The sequence below is a fragment of the Triturus cristatus genome, chromosome 11 (genome assembly GCF_964204655.1).
Source record: "Triturus cristatus chromosome 11, aTriCri1.1, whole genome shotgun sequence".
Classification (NCBI taxonomy): Eukaryota; Metazoa; Chordata; class Amphibia; order Caudata; family Salamandridae; genus Triturus; species Triturus cristatus.
Window position 1 is genome coordinate 398,381,149 of NC_140594.1, and position 20,439 is coordinate 398,401,587.

General features: G+C 44.0%; 1 protein-coding gene across 1 annotated transcript in view; it reads right to left on the reverse strand.

Annotated features, from left to right (window-relative positions):
• Positions 1–20,439, reverse strand: part of LOC146784287 (uncharacterized) — a 113,429-nt gene that overhangs the window by 65,273 nt on the left and 27,717 nt on the right. Inside the window, exons 2-3 of the mRNA XM_085632923.1 lie at positions 19,679–19,823; positions 2,036–2,182 (exon numbers count right to left, since the gene is read on the reverse strand). Coding sequence (XP_085489049.1) covers positions 2,036–2,182; positions 19,679–19,823 — 292 coding nt within the window. The remainder of the gene's footprint in view (positions 1–2,035; positions 2,183–19,678; positions 19,824–20,439) is intronic.

A 20,439-nucleotide genomic window follows, 5' to 3' on the forward strand; every position in this document is an offset into this window, starting at 1 on the left:
CTCACTTACTACGCATAACGGAGTTACTGTGCAAATTAAATCTCAAATTGCATTTAGGTTTTGGGGTACAGGGGTATTTTTAGGGTTCAGGGTGGGTTAGGGTTTGGGGTGTAGGGGGTAGTTTTAGGGTTCAGGGTGCGTTTAAGGTTTTGGGGTGCCGAGTTATTTTTGGGGTTCAGGGTGCGTTTAGGTTTTGGGGTACAGGGGTATTTTTAGGGGTCAGGGTGGATTAGGGTTTTGGGGTGTAGGGGTATTTTTAGGGTTCCGGGTGTTTAAGGTTTTGGGGTGCTGGGGTATTTTTGGGGTTCAGGGTGGGTTAGGGTTTTGGGGTAATTGAGGGTTCAGGGTGCATTTAAGGTTTTGGGGTGATGGGGAATTTTTGGGGTTCAGGGTGCATTTAGATTTTGGGGTAATTTTAGGGGTCAGTGTTCGTTAGGGTTTTGGGGTGTAGGGGATAATTTTAGGGTTCAGGGCGCATTTAGGTTTTGGGGTACTGGGGTATTTTTAGGGGTCAGGGTGGGTTAGGGTTTTGGGGTGCATGGGGTATTTTGAGGGTTCAGGGTGTGTTTAAGGTTTTGGGGTGCTGGTGTATTTTTGGGGTTCAGAGTGTGTTTAAATTTTGATGTACATGGGTAATTTTAGGGGTCAGGGTGGGTTAGGGTTTTGGGGTGCAGGGGGTATTTTTAGGGTTCAGGGTGCATTTAAGGTTTTGGGGTGCTGGGGTATTTTTGGGATTCAGGGTGCGTTTCGGTTTTGGGGTGCTGGGATATTTTTAGGGGTTAGGTTGGGATAGGGTTTTGGGGTGTAGGGGGTAATTTTAGGGTTCAGGGTCCGTTAGGTTTTGGGGTACTGGGATATTTTTAGAGGTCAGGGTGGGTTAGGGTTTTGGGGTGCATGGGGTATTTTGAGGGTTCAGGGTGCATTTAAGGTTATGGGGTGCTGGGGTATTTTTGGGGTTCAGGGTGCGTTTAGGTTTTGGGGTACAGGGGTATTTTTAGGGGTCAGGGTGGGTTAGGGTTTTGGGGTGTAGGGGCATTTTTAGGGTTCAGGGTGCGTTTAAGGTTTTGGGTGCTGGGGTATTTTGGGGGTTCAGGGTGCGTGCCAGGGGTAGGTTACTATTACGATTAATTTTTTGTTTTAAAGTACCAATTACACGTTGTAACGGTATGCGTAATAATTAACTGCAAAGTAAAAGCATTTTTAATGTATTTGTATATATTTGCGAAGTAAAAGCATGCGCACTAAAATCATGCGTAGTAATGGTATTTGCAAAGTAAAAACTTAGAAGTAAATACCTGCGGAGTAACGGTATGCTAAGTAACATCATATATTCCACCAGGGTGGTAGTACTGACAGAGCCGTATTACCAAATAGGCAAAGAAGGGCCGGCCTATGGACCCCACTCCCTTTAGGGGCCCCACCAGCATTTAAATCGTACAAACTCATTTTTGAAAATATGGTGCAGTCAAAGTTCCCAAATGTTAGGACAGTGCTAAGAATTTATAGGTGTCTAATGATCACAAATGCTACTGGTAAAACAAACCTTTTCGAAGTTAAAACTACTGAAAAAGTGTCATCAATTTCAATGACACAAGAACGACTGAACTCACTTGCCATTATGGCCACTGAATACGACCTCTTGCAAAAGGTAGACTTCCAAGATATCCTGAAAGATTTCACCACAAACAAATTGAGGAAAATGAATATTTTAAGTTTTGTTGGTTTATTAAAAAAAAGAAGAAAAAAAAAGAAAATGTTTAACAACATTGATAATTGTTAATGTTTAGTTTTGTGTAATAACATTGGTGTAGTAAAATTGTTGGTTGGTAAAATGTAAAAAATATAAGAGCTAATTTGTGAGGGGGCCTCAAAATTTTGACTGCCTAGGGGCCTCCACAGAGTTTAATCCGGCATCGAGCACTTACTTTGATTGCTAGCTGGTCTCACAAGGGGCAATTTCATCTGTACAGCAATTGGAGGATTGGGGCTAGGAACCTGACAGTTTTGTTACCTTTGTTAGAGTTCAGCGGCTTACCTATAATCGTAGAGTCTTCCATGCGGGGCTGGTAGCTCATTTTGTCGGTCACTTTGGCTTTATATTTCCCAGAATGTTGGAATGTCCGTGTGGCTCCTTCAGGGTTAGATGACTCCTCGTCGTTGTCTTTTGTATTTCTAATACGCTCTGCAAAAATGCGGGAGAGAACACGCTGCTGTGAGTGAGGATAGGTTGCACAAACGATAAGCTACCCTGGGGCCCCTGTCATTGTTTAGTGAGGGAATAATGGCATGGAACTAGGGGAAAAGGGAGTGTGGAGGGAGTCAGAGTCAAACTGGAGTTTCAGCAACACAGTTAGAGCTGGTCAAGAGCACAAAAGGGAGGGCAGAGGACGGTCGGAAGGGAATGAGTTGTCACAGATCACATGGAGAGTCTGTGCAGGAGTAGTGGTTTAAGCCTACAGGCCTATTATTTCAAGAGTGTCCCAGAAGTACAAGGTTCCTTCTTCCACAATTGTGTTACACATTACACATAGCCCGAACATTTGCCGTCAGTTCTTTGTTAGCTCTTCAAAAAGCCCAGGAAGAAAAGGCCATTCATTTTCACTAAATGCAGGTTGGGGGAGAGTTGTAAGATTTAAGTAACAGATGACCTCTGCTAGATATACAAGGGTGACACGGACCCTAACCCGAACAGAAAACATTGACTGTGGCACAACCAGTGGGGTTGTAAACAAACACTGGCAAAGCCAATAGGCCTCTGCAAAGCAAGAGCTATTGGCTTTGTTAATGTCTATTAACCATGTTGTATAGCAGCACTGCACTTGTTCAGCATGTCTAAAAGTCATGGGAAAATGCACTGTGATGCAGCCAGTGCTGCTGCATCATAGTGCTTTATTGTTAGGTAAAGAAAGGCTTGGTGTTACCTGCCACCATGAGAAGCAATGGGGTGGAGGGGGACCAGGAGCATCAGGGGAAATGAGCAGAGGGGCAAATTATGGAATAAGTGAAAACTAAAAAAATAAACATAATTTTTACTTGCAGCAGAATTTCCCTGTTACTTAGTGTAATAACTGTGGCAAAGTTGCTGCCTTGCAACAGGGTTCATTTCTGTCAACTTTGGACCTCGTTGTCTTCAAGTCAACCTGCAGTTCATGCAGGAGCAGTGGAACACAAGCATCAGAAAAACCAACAGATCTCACTTTTGACACTAGTGGCTCTGTCATTGCATTTTGTTTCAGCTGTACAGCATGGGCATTGTCAACTTTGGGAATGATTTGTAGCCATGCTGTATAGCAACATGACTAAAAATAATAATAAAAATGAACTATGATGCATCCAGCGCTAATGCACTTTTAATTTTGGAGTGGAGTGGCATTGTGTGAAGTGGAGCAGAGTGACCATGTGGCATGGAGTGGAGTGGAAATGTGTGATGAAGTGGGGAATTATGTGGTGTGGATACAAATTATGTGATGCAGTGTGGATTTATGTGGCAGGGAATTGTGCGTTGTTAAGTGGAGTAAAATTATTTGACTTGGAGTAGAATTATGTGGCATGGAGTGGAATTATGTGGCATGGGATAGAATTATGCAGTGTTGAATTTTGTTGCATGGCTTGACATTGTGTGGCATGGTATTGTGAGATTGTGTGGCGTGGAGTGCAATTCTGCGGGGTTGCATTATGTGGTGTGGGGTGGAATTATGTTAGGCAGGCAGGAAGTGTGTGGCTTGGCATGGAATTGTGCTACGTTGAGTGGAGTGGAATTATGTGGTTTGCAGTGGTGTGGGAATATGTGGTGTGGAGTGGAATTATTTGACGCGGAGTAGACTGGAAATTTGTGGAGTGGGATTATGTGGCGTGGAGTGGAATTGATTGGTGTTCAGCAAAGTGGAGTTATCTGTTGTGGAGTGGAGGGGAATTATGTGGGATGGAGTGGAATTATGTGGCATGGTGTGGAAATAAAAAGCGGTGCAACATTATGTGCCACAGAATAAAATGATGTGGAGTGGATTTTGTGTAGTAGATTAGAATAATATGGCACTGGAGTGGAATTATGTGGCAGTGTGTGGAATTCTTTGGCATTGAATTGTGTGGCATGGAATTGTGCGGTGTGGTTTAGAATTGTGTGATGTGGAGTGCAATTGTGTGTAGTGGAATTATGAGACATGGGTTGCAATTGTGTAACGTGGTTTAGAATCAGTGGTGTGGTGTGGAATTATGTGGTATGTTGTGGAAATATGTGAGATGGAGTGGAATTATTTGCTGTGGAATTGTGTTGTTATGAGCCCCAATGTACCCCAATATAGGCCTAGGTAGCTACATGACCTTTTACCTACATTCGTCCTACTTTTCTATACATAACGGTTCTGGCACTGACCTTTTACAAAGTTATGTGCTGAATAAATGTCGATCAGTTTTCTCCGAAATTGCTGTGATGTGGGCAGGGGGACGAGTCAGGGTTGCCCACTGTCTCCCCTCTTGTTCGCGCTGGCGGTGGAACCCCTGCCTGTGCATGCGCGCTCTGGGCGGTACTACCGGGGGGCTGGATGGGGTAGGCCAATCCCAATTTATTGCATTATATGCCGATGATCTTCTAATGTTCCTAGCCAACACTGCGGAGGAGCTGCAGGGTGCCAAAACTCGGCTGACCAGACTAGGAAGGGTGGCGGGCTTCAAGGTCAACTGGAGCAAGACATGCCTATTCCCTGTCCTCAGTGGCAGGACTGACCCACCGGATGGGCTTGATGTTGAATGGGAGAGCAGCTGTCTGACCTACCTGGGAGTACGCATTTATCATACGACCTCTGATTTACTGGAAGGTAATGTCGTACGAGCAATAGGAACCACCAAGAGCAATTTCGAATTTTGGGGGACTCTCCCGCTATCAGTGGTGGGACGGGTGGCGCTCCTAAAAACGGTCACGTTACCGCGATTACTCTATTATTTTTGGTCATTACCACTGTGGATCCCGCGAAGGTTCTTTACCCAACTTAACAACATGATCATGGGATTTTTGTGGGGCTCCGGGAGACGCAGGGTAGCGCTAGCCACCATGATGAGACCCAGACGGGAGAGGGGCTTTGCGGTGCTGGATTTTGAGGCCGTGTACCACGCAGCGCAGCTGCAGTGGTTCACGAAATGGATGGCGGGAAGGCTTCGCAATGGGGACGATCAGGGGGGCTCAGACCCGGATCTGAGACAGCTCTCTCACGTGTTACTACGGCTCACATTGAGCAAAAGGGACGCTCCGAGAGACCTGTGGGCGATTTGCCAATGCTGGAACCGAGTTAGTAGAGGAGCTCAACACCTACCCCTGTATGCCCCTGAGATCCCGCTGCTGGTGTGTGAGGCCCTGCCCGATGGGGGAGACTAGCAGGGATTGCGGACTTGGGTGGAGGTGGTGATCTCCACTATTGGAGACCTTTACGAGGATAATACCCTGTTACCCTTTAATGACTTACTGGAGCGACATGAGCTTCCCAGGAGGGACTTTCTGCTCCATGCCTCTCTGACGATGGCCATCCGTAAACACTGGAAGAAGGGAATGGTGGAACCACCGGTTTTGTTGCCCTGCCAATATGTAGTATTAGCGACTGGGACGATCAAGGCTGTCACTTGCCTCTATAGGCGGCTCACCCAGGAACTGAGGGAGCCTTTAGAGAGCCTGCGTCTTAAATGGGAAACGGACCTTGAGATGCCCATAGCTGAGAAGCCGTGGGAGGCACTAGTTGAGAGAGCATGGAAATGCTCTTGAAATGCGCGATTCCAGCTAATCCAGTTTTTTGTCCTCCACAGAGCGTATCTCACCCCGCGCAAGATTAATGAGTATTTTGGGACCCGATCAGTTTGTCCGAGATGTCAATTAGAAAACGCCAAATTTTTACATATGTTTTGGGAGTGCCCATTGCTGGAGGAATTCTGGAGGGGGATACTGAATGCGCTGGGTGACACAACGGAAAGAGACACTACCCTGACCCCGGGATATTGCCTGCTGCATTGGTTCCCCCACACTGCCCGGAATAAAGTTACCAGCAAATTTATAGACCTGGGGTTAGTCCTGGCTAAATGAGAAATTACCAGCCACTGGAAGGCAGCCGGTGCCCCTAGTGTCTTGAGGTGGCGGAGGGAATTCATAAAATGGGCCGACTGTGAGGGAATTCTTAGGCTGCAAATGGCCCAGAGATTGGATATTGAAAAAATGCTGGGCATGGCGAGAGCGTGGGAGGCATTAGTTGAGCTGCTCAAGCGCCCGACAGATAACACCGACCCGCCTACTAAGTGAGAAGACCTGTGAGTGAGAGCTGAACCGATGATGGGATAATGACAATCTATAGTCCATAGAGGCTTCCCTGGTCCAGATACCTCCCTAGCGGAATCACTGTGTCTGTTGACTTGTATGGATGGGTAGGATTCTCCACAGAACTAATGACGACCAATCGACTTGCCTGAGGGGCGGAGGTGGGGGAGTTACATAGGGGGGAAGGGAAGGGGAGGGAGAGGTACGTTATTCTTGTTGTTTGTTGCGACCTCAATAAGCTTGGACTGGGACAAATTATTGGGATGTCGTTCTCCTACCTTGACGGTGCAGCGCATAACTTCCCTGAGAACTCGAACACCATACTCTGTTGACAATTTCCCATGGCCCACGCATGGTGAACTCTGCACCAGGAACTATGTGCCTAACAGTTCTATTGATCGGCACTTGATCACACGCTGTAAGCCTTAATCCCATTGTCTTATTTGTGTACCTGAAAATTGCTGAATAAAATCTGTTTACAAAAAAATCAGTTTTCTCTGAAATTAGCCTAATTTGTTATGCATGAGGATTCTCAGTATCATATTTAATCCCCTGCCCAGGACGTACACAGCAGGATTGTTATCTTCTGTATAATAACTCTACAAAGGTCACCGCTAACGTCATCCTTGGACGACAGGTCCACTATACACAATGGCAAGCCATTACAAATATAGGTAGAACCCCTGAGGGTATTTTGTGGGTATAAAAGAACCACATCTTCGCTGGGGAACTAGAGGAGAAGCTTCCACGCTGACACTAGACACTGCGGTCCCGGCCTGCAGAAGCTCCAGCACGCAGTGGTCTGGCATCCCTTGCGGGGTGTCTAACTCGAGGCCAAGGCGGGGTCCTTCATTCTCTCCCATCAGGTAATAGATTTGGCTCTTTCCTAGGGGATTCTTGTCTTTACACCCACATACATGCTAGGTACACTTAGATAGGGTTTGCATTGTAGGAGTACGCTTGATTACTACCATGTATCGATATGCCTGCATATATTTACTGTTTTAGCAGCATGGTAGAATTCTACCTTTTATTTACTCTGTCAGTGCTTGTATATCTGTTTTTGTCTAATGATTGTCACAGCAAACATGTTTTATACTAGAATGACGCTGGTTCAATAAATGCTTATTGAAAACATCGCCATTGTTTATACCTTATATCACTGTGAGACTAAGTGAGCACGATTGACTGAGAGAAAAGTACTGCACTGTTTCCACGATCCCTGAAGGATTAAAGGTTGTCATGTTCGATAGTTGCCAGAAACTATTTGCTCCTTGGTAAAGTTAGAGGCCTTATGGTGGCACTGTGAGCTAGCTGGTCTGACGGCTAACATATCCTTTGGGGGGGTCTGGAATCAGTCTGGACACCAATCCCTTAGTTTATGTTGTCTAAATGTGCAGAACCTATGTATGATTAGGAACTACATGACATGGCGCCATCAACGTTGGTTTCGTTCTTATTTAATGCTCAAATCTGAGTAGTTCAGTCGTACTGTCTCAGAGACCCCCTACTCACATTTACCCAGAGACGTCTGGAGTGGGAAGGGAAAAATCTACTGCAGTTGAGTAGGTATATCCTATGTATTAGCTGTAGGTTTGTTCAAGCTTGAAGGTTTATAGTTCCTTATGTTGTGCATAAACCTTATCTCTTTTTCGTAAAAAATTCCTCTCATAATGTCTCAGACTGGAGACGCTGGTACGAGTGGTACTAGAGCAGAGGAAGCTGAGCAGGAAGGTGCTCTTAACATTTCAGAAAATTTCAGACATGCACTTACTATGAAATTATTAGACTATGGGGCGCTTTGTTGGTTGGGATGGTAACCTTCGTGATTGATGCACGCGTGGCATTCAGAACAGAGGTATTCTATTTTTGGGTTAAATTCCCACCTGCAGATGCACGCATTTGTTTAATACTTATACTCCAGATGAACCACCAGAAGAACATTCTCCTGACGAGGACATAGAAGTCCCGTTCACTTACCAAGAACATATACATTGGTTTAAAGGAGCCCTCCCACATACCACAGATAAAGTGAGACATGGTCAGCTCAGCAGAGATGGAGCAACGGTCCTAGCTGCTTACACACTGCATCCAGAGATTTATACGTTGCCAGCAGCAGACTTACATGCATTTCACAGAGAAATAATACAATTATACAGAAACCTTACACAGTTTTCAATGCAAACACTTACAATTCAACCTTCAAGGTTCACTCAAGCTGGTCAGCCACAAGGGACTGCAACAAAAATCACCCCACAAATGCTGAACGTGATTATGGGAAAAATGCCCACTAGACGTGAGCAAATGCCATTCTGGATAGCCCAGCTTGAGGCAGTATTTCTACATATGGGCCCGCAAGAAGAACACAGATACGAACTATTAGCTTGCCAAAGGAAATAGCACCCCCAATGGAGGATTTTACCACTTGGGGTACAGTTTTCACTGACGTTTACACAAGAACTCATGGTACCCCTTAAATAGCGGTTATACCAGAATTATTGAAACAAATACAGAATGAGTATGGGGCAGAACCTGCCCTGGACTTAGGAATTAAATTGCTAGGCAATTTTGCCCAGGTATCGACAATTATATTAGCCAACATAAAAGGGGAGGCAGCAGCGGTGGCTATACACCACCGCTTGAGGAAATGCAACCCTGCACAACGGCAGCAAGAACTGCCTAAGATTATCGAAGACCCCTAGGCTTCGCTGGATAGACCTGTGAAACGACAATTGATGAGTAATCTGGAAAAGGACAACTCAAAGCAAGCACCTGATTCTTCTAAAAAGAAATGGGACAACAAACAATCAAAAAATAATAAGCAAAATGCATCACAATCACGGGGTGGGTCTCCTCAACAGGAGCCCTCTGATTGAAAATCTGATCTGCTTTCTGACCATCCTTCCCTCTCAAAGTTTTTTGATGAACCCTGAAAGGAACGAGAGGAACGTGTATCAGTATCCTGATACCTGTCAGGTTTTTTTAATATTATCACGGTTCTGAAGATTATAAGAGCGAGCAAAGCCAAGAGACACACAGCGCACAACAAACAAGAGGACAAACCAAAAAGCAAACCTCAATTCAAAAAGAAGAAGGTAGCTGGCCTTAAAATACAAAATGCCCAGGCTACTGAGGACTCTACTACTGAGCAGGGAATGGGCTCTGAAGATGCTAGACAGTGCAGCATAAGTAACAAAAGTTCGCCAGAACCCGATGGAATTTCTGGTGACAGCAGCGTTGAACGAGCATATCACAGTGGAAACACCTGATACTAGTGTAAGTGTTCCACATCAGTCATACAAAATAACATTCCAAATGGAGGGGGAAATACCCAGAAAAGTGAAGGGTCTCTTTTGGGAGAACTTGTCTTTTGGAAAAGATATGCTTTTGGCTGAAAGGGATAGGTCGCCTGAGTTCATCATGGATTGCCCAAAGAGGGAAGAGGTAATTTTACCGGCTTTCTCTGACCTTATTCCGGAGTCACTCAAACATACATACGCACAGGAGTGGATGTTAGTGCTAGCTCCCACACTTTACTGCAGTCATGTAGGGTGTGATGTTGAGCCACCTCACCATGAAATCCCAGTTAAAACTACTCCTACACCACAGAGGCAGTACCCAATAAAACATGAGGCAAAGAAACCAGTCAGGTAGATCTTAGATCAGCTTTTATACCAAGGTGTTATTGAGAATTGCACCTCACCTATGAATAATCCTTTGTTTCTTGTAATGAAACCCGACAATTCATACCGTCTAGTTTCAGACTAAAGCCATTAAAACACATGCACAAAGACATTTGCAGTACAGAATGTACACAGTGCCGCACTAATGAATAACATTGTGCGGAAAAATACAAAACAACATTAGATATCTCAAATGGATTTTTCTGCAAATATATAGCGCCTGAAAGCAGACATTTGACAGCATTTTCAACGCTCAGCTCTCAGAGCCAATTCTGTAGACTACCCCAAGGGTATAAGAATAGCCCTAGGTTGTTCTCAGCAAGAGTAACAAAGTTACTTCAAAATTATGATGAGGAGGCATTGTCCCATGCAGATTATTTTTATCTGACGGGCGATGAATTATTGGATCACTTGCACAGGGTGAATAACATAATCTTGGGCTACAAATTTAACTTCAAAAAATCAAAAATTGCCTACCTCAATGTCCTATTTTTGGGATATGTGTTATCAAGTGAAGGGAAAAGCTTGGCAGCTAATTTTTTAGAAAAATGTGCGCTACTCCAACCCACAAAGACTCTGAAAGGATTACAATCCATTTTAGGATTCCTCAATTTTGGCAGAACATATATTTTGTATTACGCTGAAAAAGTAAAACCTTTCTACAATTTAATCAGACCTCATTTTTAAGTTCGACATTGGACACAGGAACACACAGAAATTCTCTGTTCCGTACAAACTGACATGATAGCTTCCAAATATTTATACACATGTGTAAATACCACGAATTAGGTGATCTGTGTAGTTGCGAGTCAATCAGGGTACACTTATCTAACCTTAATGAAGGCAAAACTGTACGCATTGCATACAAATCACATTTGTACACAAATGCTGAGATGCGCTTTGTATCTACAGAAAAGATACTGACAGTAGTACAGACTGCTGTAGTGAGCAAAAGAGCACTAACTCAGGGGAAACGCATAATTGTTGTGACTCCAGTACCAACCTTAGAGGAAAGCAAGTGTTCCAAACGCGAAAGCACTGCATCCACGATGGATACAGTGAGCTAATTCTCTCTCTGCAAAAGATGTAGACTACAAATTTGATTCTACATTAAAAACACACCCATTTCTGTAGTACGAAAAAGAATACTCTCTCCCAAATGAAATAATGCCTATAGATCAGTATGAATACATCATTTACATTGACCGATCTGCCCAGCCTGCCGAAGGAAGTAAATACCAATACAGCGAAGCTTGTGCGATTGTGAAGGGACGTGTGCGAAACAGCAAGTTCCGTCCTAGTAATACACAGACGCAGTCTCTAGGAGATTGCATAGCACAGATGGCAGAACTAAAAGCCCTGATACTGACACTAAAAATACAGATTGGGAATTCCCCACACTCATTGTGTGCGATTCGTTTTATTGTGTCCAATCATACAACGAACATCTAAACTATTGGGGCCAGAATGGGATTAGAGATTCCAAAGGTTGCATAATAAAGCACATATTGCTTTGGGAACAAGTGGCAGAGCTGAAAAAAGACTTGCCACGGGCCCATGTAATTCACACATTGAGTCATCAGCGTGTTGGCGTTCACGTTGAAGGGAATTCACTGGCTGATGAAGCCGCCAAGGAGACAGTGCAAACTGCTGCTGTTGCTGCAACCAGTCTTCCTAGTACGAAAACAGGCGGACAGATAATGTTAGCTGTGAACACTTTGCGCAACAACAGCTCAGCCTTGCCAAAAAGGTTTCCACTCAAGTACTCCTACAAGTTAGATGCGCAAAATATTCTGTATACTCAAAATTAAGGAGTGGTGGATAGAGTAATATCAAACATGGATCGCAGATTAGGTTTAATTCTAGCTGCACACTAGGGTCTGGGTTCAGCACATGCAGGTATCGCTGCAACTATTTCATTACTAAAGCAGCGTTACAGGTGGCCAGGTCTTACTAAACAGACCATGGGTTATGTCCTTAAGTGTGACATCTGTCAGCAGATGAAGGGTTCCACCATAGCAAATCCAACGCAAGCACCATTACTGATCTCAGACAGACCTCTCACATGTGTCTATTTCGACCACTGCGTCCCCTAGAATCTGACGGGGCTTACAGGTACATCCTGGTGGCACTGGATTCATGCTCTAGATTTCTGTGGATTTGGCCTCAGCACTCGGCTGACGCCCGAACTGTTATAAAGAATTTGCTAGTCTTCATAGGGACATACGCAATTGGCACATTACACTCTGACCATGGCCCTGCATTTAGCTCACGGGCATACAAAGAAGCCATGGGAAGTTTGGGTGTTGCATTGCAGTACTCCTCTCTATATCATCTCGAGGGAAATTCGATTGTGGAGAGGAAAAACCGGGACTTAAAGCAATCCTTAACAGCAATGGTATTAGGCTCGGGTGGCAGTTGGGTCAATCACCTATATGGGGTCCACAGGGCACTGAACAACATGCCAAGAAGTTCCCTTGGGGGCTCTGCTCGAGGGAAATTCGATTGTGGAAAGGAAAAACCGGGACTTAAAGCAATCCTTAACAGCAATGGTATTAGGCTCAGGTGGCAGTTGGGTCAATCACCTATATGGGGTCCACAGGGCACTGAACAACATTCCAAGACGTTCCCTTGGGGGCTCTACTCCATTCTAAGTCCTGTTCAAGATTAGAATGTTGGTACCTGACCTCGACTGTGGCAGCACAGTAGAGTATGAAAAACCATTTGGCATCAATGATCGTTTTGCTGTTTTACAGGAACTCAATGAATTCAGGGCATTGCAAAGCAACGTCCAAGTAAAACTCACCACCACAGGGGAAGTGAAAGCTGTACCAGCAAGACCTGCCCGGATCCCATAGATTGGGGACCCGGCCAGAGAAAAGATTGTGGAAAACACAGAATTTGGGCCAGTCCTGGCTGTCGAAGGAACAATAACAGTATTTCTTCAGCCTCTTCATGACAAGAAAGAAATAAAGATTTATCTCAATTACTCTGATCAAACCACACTATGTGGCCGATACTGAATAATAGGCCGCGTGGGCTTCTGGGTAGCCGTTGATCTCCTCTCACTACCATACAGGAAGTTAAGACAGAAAGATTAATAATGTTTGAAGAATCTACTCTACAAAGTGAAGGAGTTACCAACAATGGAATGGAACTTGTACCTATTGACATTGAACGACTTCCATCTACAAATGACACACAGATCTCAATTTGGCCTAACACCGACATCTATGTGAACATGTCTCAGACGGAGACATCTGCCAGTTCTACAAAGACTGCTGAGCTACCAAAGATAGATTGAACTGCATCTGGCTACTTCATCGAATGTGATACTTTCTCTTTGGATCCAAGTGAACCCGAGTTACCACCATCGCCTGTTTCCCACAAACAACAAATTTGTGATTTCTACCTTTGGCTGAAAAATACTTACCTTGTTTCTCCCTGACTACAGTGCTGGATTGCTATAGGTCTACTATTCCTAATCCGCTGGATAGGTGTAGTGACTGTCTTTTCCTGCTCCTGAATGGACATTACTTCCTAGAACGCCTTGCAGTAAATGTGAACTTGGTCCCAAAACGGTATGCATCATCACACTGTGAACAGAGAGACCTGTCCTTAGTGAACATTACAGCAGTTCCTGAAAGAATAGTTTGGGACAGGGCTTCATACGATGTATATGGTCCAACTGAGCTTTTAAAAATACCACACTTATTTAAAATTTCTTTAAGTGATATCATCACCTCCGGTACTTTCTCTGATGATTGGGACTTTGAAACTGTAAATACTATGCTGTTGGATTTAGAACAATCTGCTGCATTTTCAAGCGATCAACTGTATGATGATACATCTAATTTTTACACCATGTTTTGTTACCAACACTATGGTCATCATTTCTTGCACAAAGTGAGTATCCGATGTAAAGGTTTCTCTTGCCATCAATGGGATCATTGCCCAACACAGTCGAAAGGTAGTTTGGGTAAATTTGCACAAAAGTTTGCTCAGTTTTCTGGGTTTAAAACATCAGATCCACCACTTGCTATTATAAGGTTGCACCTACTACTGCAAAGAAAAATATGCTCACTAACACGAAACAGATAAACTCTGCTTCCTGTATTTCCCAATTCTCTTCACAGGGTTTTGACTTTTGGAGGGACACTATAGACACAAAATCTGTTTGGTGGACTAAAGATTGTCATGTTCAGGGATCTGAGCTCTTATTTAGAGCATGCCTCATACCACATCAGATAATATTCCTGAACGACACAGTGCAACAAGCTTTGTGTCTTGGGTTAGCCAAGATCAAGTACTTGAACACACCGCAGATTCCCTCACTTTCTCACTTTGAGTGATGGCAGAACTATACACAACATAATGAGGATACATTAGATGATATTCTACATGAAGGCTTGTACAATTCATCTGACCCCAATTGGAAGGGATAGTTGGTTTGGCCTATCAACACGAATAGGTGTCAGTCAAGATTCAGGGGTACCACAGAAGGGTTTAGTGCCCATAGGCCTGACCAGCGCAATGTACAAACAGAACACTCGGGTGGTGACATCTTACAGTGTTGGGAAGTTATGCCTAGAGTGGCTAAAAACCTCAAAACTGTCCCAGGTGAAACAACACTTTTCCTTACTCTTGGATGACATGGATCTCAGGGACTTTTTGTTAGGTCCCCAGAAGCCACGTCAGAAATGCTTCTTATACGCTATTTACAATGAGGTTTGGAAAATCTCTCAACAGGAAACTGCTGAGAGACTACGTTAAATTGATAGGGTTAACCTAGAAAAGGCTTTGGCAGTGGTCGACAATGGTATGACCACATTAACATCCAGGATTTATTCACTGGGCAACATTGTGTCTTCTGAAATAGATAAAATGGAACAGGATTTGTCTATATTACAAAATGGACAATCGCAATTGCGATCCATTCTAATACTAAGCTGGATGCTACACTCATTGTGCACTGGTCATGTGCCCTGGCGGTATATCAACCGTACAACTGTGTTTTCTGCATATAACCTAACGGAAAGACAGATGACAATGACACGAAGAGATGCAAGGTATACAATGCTGCACATTAAAAAATTGTACCAATTACCTTTTACTGTGGCTGAGTCACCTTCCACCGAATGGTTAATCCATGGCCATATTACACTACCGTTTACGATATTCCAATTTTAATACTGTCTACGATATCACCATGTAGGCAGGTATGAAGCGTTGGGACAGAGATACATACATGAGTCTTGGGATTTGCCGTACAGATTTAGATGCAGGAATGGGGACACTGAAGTCTTTCTCAGCGGTTCAGACTGTGAAACTGCTTTAAGTGGGTCCATAGTTTGCATGGATATTTTGCTTCACTGAGCTTGTAATGCTTCAGTTGTAAACCTATCATGCCACTTGAAATGATCCCCAGCTGCCGTGATTCATACGATATTCAAACTGCTCTTGAACGGAAGCTATTTGATGTTGAATGATCAAGGCTGTTGTGGGATGGTACCAAACATCGCATATCTGGTCATGGTAAGTTCCAGGGTTACTTGTATGTAAGTATTGTTTTCACCGCTCCACACAGTTAGAGAGGCAATGCTATGGCCCTCATTGAATTTTTCCTTTATACGGTTTGATTCTCTGAGCAGATTGAAAGCCATGCTGTTACAGAAGGATTTGGCCTTAAACAGCCCAAGACACTTTTGATCTCCAGGTTGCAAGGTCTTTGGCTGAGATACAGGGGCAAGTCCGAACGAACTTCCCGCTCCATTTTGGAAAAATGGTACATCGTATCATTAACATGTTTGATACAAGTGGGATCGTGCACCTTTTTAAGAGCATAGGTTCTGGACTAAAGAGCACCTTTCAGACAATCTTCTGAGTTATTCCAGCATTTATACACTCAGTATTGGGAAGAGTTTTTGGAGGGTGTCAGCTGGTCCTACTACTTGTAGTGGGTATCCTGGTTTTAATTTTCCTGCTACGCAATGGACGGCCCAGTTCCACCAGAGATGGAAAAAGCACTTCTTGTGCGACGTTGACGTGAACGAATGGTACTCCATCTGGATGCACCTCTGCTTCAGTAGCTAAGCGAGCATTGGTTCCTATCAGTCAAATCAGGCTGGGTTGACTGCATCTTGCCTGTGCTCCGCTGCCTATTCTGCGGATATAAATGTGTGTTGGACATATGCCTAACACTTCCATTGGTTGCGCCACAGGAGGTTGATGTACTACTGGACCCCTTAAAGGCTCACGTGTTCTCAGCTGATTATAATGTTGATGACGGCATTCTTAAAGCCTCCACGGGATGCTTCAGCTCCTGTCGGAATGGACAACGGCTATACATCAAGCACACAGGTACCGAGTGCTTCCTCAGCGGCTGCTGTGGAAACTGAAGATGATCACCTTTGCTCCATTAACCTGATACAAGAGATGCTACAGGGTCCATCATCTGCGAATGTGAGCAACAGTGATGTTGCGTCTCCCAGTGGTATTTTGTGGGCATAAAAGAACCACATCTTCGCTGGGGAACTAGAGGAGAAGCTTCCAATCTAACAAAAGATGCTGAGGTCTCGGCCTGCAGAAGCTCCAGCACGCAGTGGTCTGACATCCCTTGCGGGGTGTCTAACTCGAGGCCAAGATGGGGTCCTTCGTTCTCTCCCATCCTGTAATGGAGTTGGCTCTTTCCTAGGGGATTCTTGGCTTTACACCCACATACATACAAGATACACTTAGGTAGGGTTTGCATCGTAGGAGTACACTTCATTACTGCATTGTATCAATATGCCTGCATATATTTACTGTTTTCAGCGCCTTGGTAGAATTCTACCTTTAATTCACTCTGTCGGTGCTTGTAATCTTATACATATGTTTCTGTCTAATGACTGTCGCAGCAAATGTTTTATACTAGAATGACGCTGGTTCAATAAATGCTTATTGAAAACGTCCCTATCGTTTATTCTGAATATCTCTCTGAGACTAAGTGAGCACGATTGATAGAGTGAAAAGTATTGCACTGTTTCCATGATCAGTGAAGGATCATGGGTTGTCATGTTCGATAGTTGCCAGAAACTCTTCCCTCCTTGGTAAAGTTATGGGGCTTATGGTCGCACTGGGAGCTAGCTCGTCTGAAGGCTAACATATCATTTGGCGGTGTCTGGATTCAGTCTGGACACCAATCCCTTAGTTTACGTTGTCTAAACGTACAGATCCTATGTATTATTATGAACTACACGACAGTGTAATATGGAGACGAATTCTGTGCTGTGGAATGCCATTTTGTAGAGTGGAATTATGAGGTATGGAGTGGAATTATGTGATGTGGTGTGGAATATTGTGTTTTGTGATGTGGAACTATATGGCATGGATTAGAATTATGTGGCATGGAATTGAGTGGCATGGTGTGAAACTGTGTGTAAATCATAAGAAAGTGAGCTTATCATACTTGGCTGTGTGGGACTCTTGTGCTCTGTGTGCTAAATCACATGGTTTTGAAACCAACCCCCTTGCTGATATTAAGATGCAATATACACTCAAGTATAGGTAACAAGTAGATTTCTTTAACATAAGTCCAGGTGATGTTGCTTGAGCGAATCTAAAATTCTGGTCTGAGAGTTGGACTGAGGCAGCAATGGAGTAGTCCTATGCCCAGGGGCATGCTGTGTATGGGGCAAACCTCAACCTAAGAAGGCTGCTTTGAAGAGCTCTGAGAATGAGCTATCTGCTGTCCATATATTCAGGGGATGGCATATCATGATAATTACTTAAACAATACGTTACCATTATTTTTATAAGTCACAGTCGTTCTATATGTTTTTTATCGCAGTGTAAATAAGACAGACTGAAAGAACTCCTCAATAGATTACCCTTTGAGCAGTGTGCAGTGAAGGATGCAATAGATATTGTAGGTGGATTCAAAAATCACACAGCGCTTCTGCATTCTTGGGCACCTGGCAAGCTAAACGCTGAGGAAGGCTCTGTGATCGAGTCCTTTAGCCCAGTCCAAATGAGGCTTCGATTTCTTGGGTCAGACTGAATTCCTGTTTCTGTGCTTTAAGAATTCTAGAGTTTGCCTCAGAATCCTTTCTACCATATACTTGAATTGTGATATTACAGACTCAAAGAAGCACACTAAATTAATTGGTCCGAAACTTCCACTTGCCACTCCTTGCTCTGCTCATGATATCTTTACTTTGGGAAAGCTATGGCGGAATACACCCACCCATTACAACAGAATCCCCAAGGAGGAAAGCAGATTCTGCTACATTACGCCCCACACCTGGGATCATGTGGGGAATTCAATCAGCATTTTTTTACTACTGATAATATTGGAATATTGGGAGCTCCATTGAAGACAATGAAGTGGCCCGGGGCTTAATTGGTTAGTATAAGCCTTCTGCTCATACATTCCAATGTTTGTCTTTCTGTTTCTCTCTATTTAATTTAGAACATTCTGCCATCTGTGGGTGAAATGTTCTAATAGCCATAAAACTCTTATGCATCAAGCTTAAGCAGTTGTTAAAGGTCTTCTCCCCTGTTATAGGACCTCTCCTGTGACTCAGGCCTATAACTCAGTTAAGGGTCTTTAATAACCAGGGAGTGGGCTTTAAGGCCATATTAATATGGATTTACCAGACATTCTATAAATTGCTTTCAGTGTTTCCCTCAATACAAGCAATATTTCCTGCCAATCCTCTACCTGATTCTGTAACTGAAACAAGCTTAATTTGGGGGAAGGTACTGGATAAATCAAAAAAGAGGCCAGTATAAATGAGAAACACCGCTAAGTGAGCGCATTAAAATGTGTTTACAACCACTGATATCTTCTTATTCTGATATGCATTTTTATAAGGTAACTGCATTTTATCACTTTCCTCCTTTTCTTGCAATGTATATCCAGGGACACTGAAATTATGCGATATTGTTGCTGTAGCGTTTTCCACATAATAATGGATTTTGCCACATTTGCCACATGTTGCATCATCTAAGGCATAATCTGCAGATTTTAACAAAAAATTGTTTCTACCTCAAACAGATCAAACCTTTACGAGAAACTCAGTGACACATGTTGCCAGTGCAGTGAAAGGCCCTTCCTCCCCATTATGCCGCATAAGTTGGCTTTTATTTCCGCATAATTTAGTCAACCCTGTCACATAATTTGGACCTCCCTTGCAACATATTTCCAATGGTCCTAACTACAGCCCTCTCACTGTTTCAGAGCCAAAGTCTACCAGGCAGCCAGATTTATTGTGTTAATACTAGAGCTATAAACCAGGATATCTCTCTCTCTCGCTTTCAGTCATCCGACAATCCCCAAAATCGTTTTGCTGAATGAAAACCTGACACCTTTCTTAAATGAATGAGGTACAAAAAAAACAGATATATTTCGTGGTAACACATCAAGAACCGACCGGCTGGAGATCGGAAAGGGGCAATTGAGCAGGAGTAAAACTTACCTCTCTTCCCTTCCTCCTGAGAGGAGACCCGCACAACATGGGCAGACCAGAGACATGGCGCACATTCCGCCTCGGTACCTATACACCGTCACCGCACCACTCACACAGATGCTTTGGCGTCGTAATGTTCTCATGAAAATTGATATAGAAATACCAAAGTCCCAAATACACTCACCCTGCTTTGTTTGGAGTAGGAGATACGAGGTAACGTTCAAGGTACAAGCAGCAGCCTCTGTAGTGCTCACCTCTGATGCCTCTGGAACCGAACCCTGAGTGCGTCACGAGGGCGTCACTTCCCTCCCTCTCTTTATAAGAAGCTGAGCCTCTCACCCAAGAGATGGAATCTTTCGAAGTGCGGATTTCAGAGATGATTCGGGAAGTGCCTTTAAGCTGACAGGTAAACAAGGCGAGAGCATGTAGGAGTTTTGATTAAATCTCTGGGCGGGGCTTCTTGGTTTACACAAGTCTTGAGCAATTCGTCGAAGTGTTTTCTAGAAAGTAATGGCGTCACCCTTATCCTTTCGAGAGGCGTCCCGTGCAAGTGGTGAACAGTAAGGATTGCGTATATACATGCAGAGTTAACCCCACGTCAAACGTGATTGCTAAGTATTTCTGCCCGAGACCTGACTTGATGTTTTGTGGAGAGCTGATAAGTCCCTGCCCTACCAGCCTTTCAAAGGCAAGACTTAAACATGGCTGACTCTTACCCGGCCCTATTGACTTTTCAGCAAATCACTGGCCGGACATGTGGTTAACTTTGCACCAGCTTTATTTGCCCTTCAGACGTACTTGGTCTTCTTAAAATCTACCCTTTCTTTCTGGGGAACCCGCTTCTGATGCACCAGTCAGTGGCCAGCAGGTTTGATATCCCCTTCCATCTGTGCCAGTGAATGAAGAGGCGGCATTCAGAGCGGCACAGTAACTGGACTTCACTTGTCTTCCCAATAAACCATGACACGAGGCACCTGCCCACCACCAGAGCCCCTCAACAGTCATTTCCACTCAT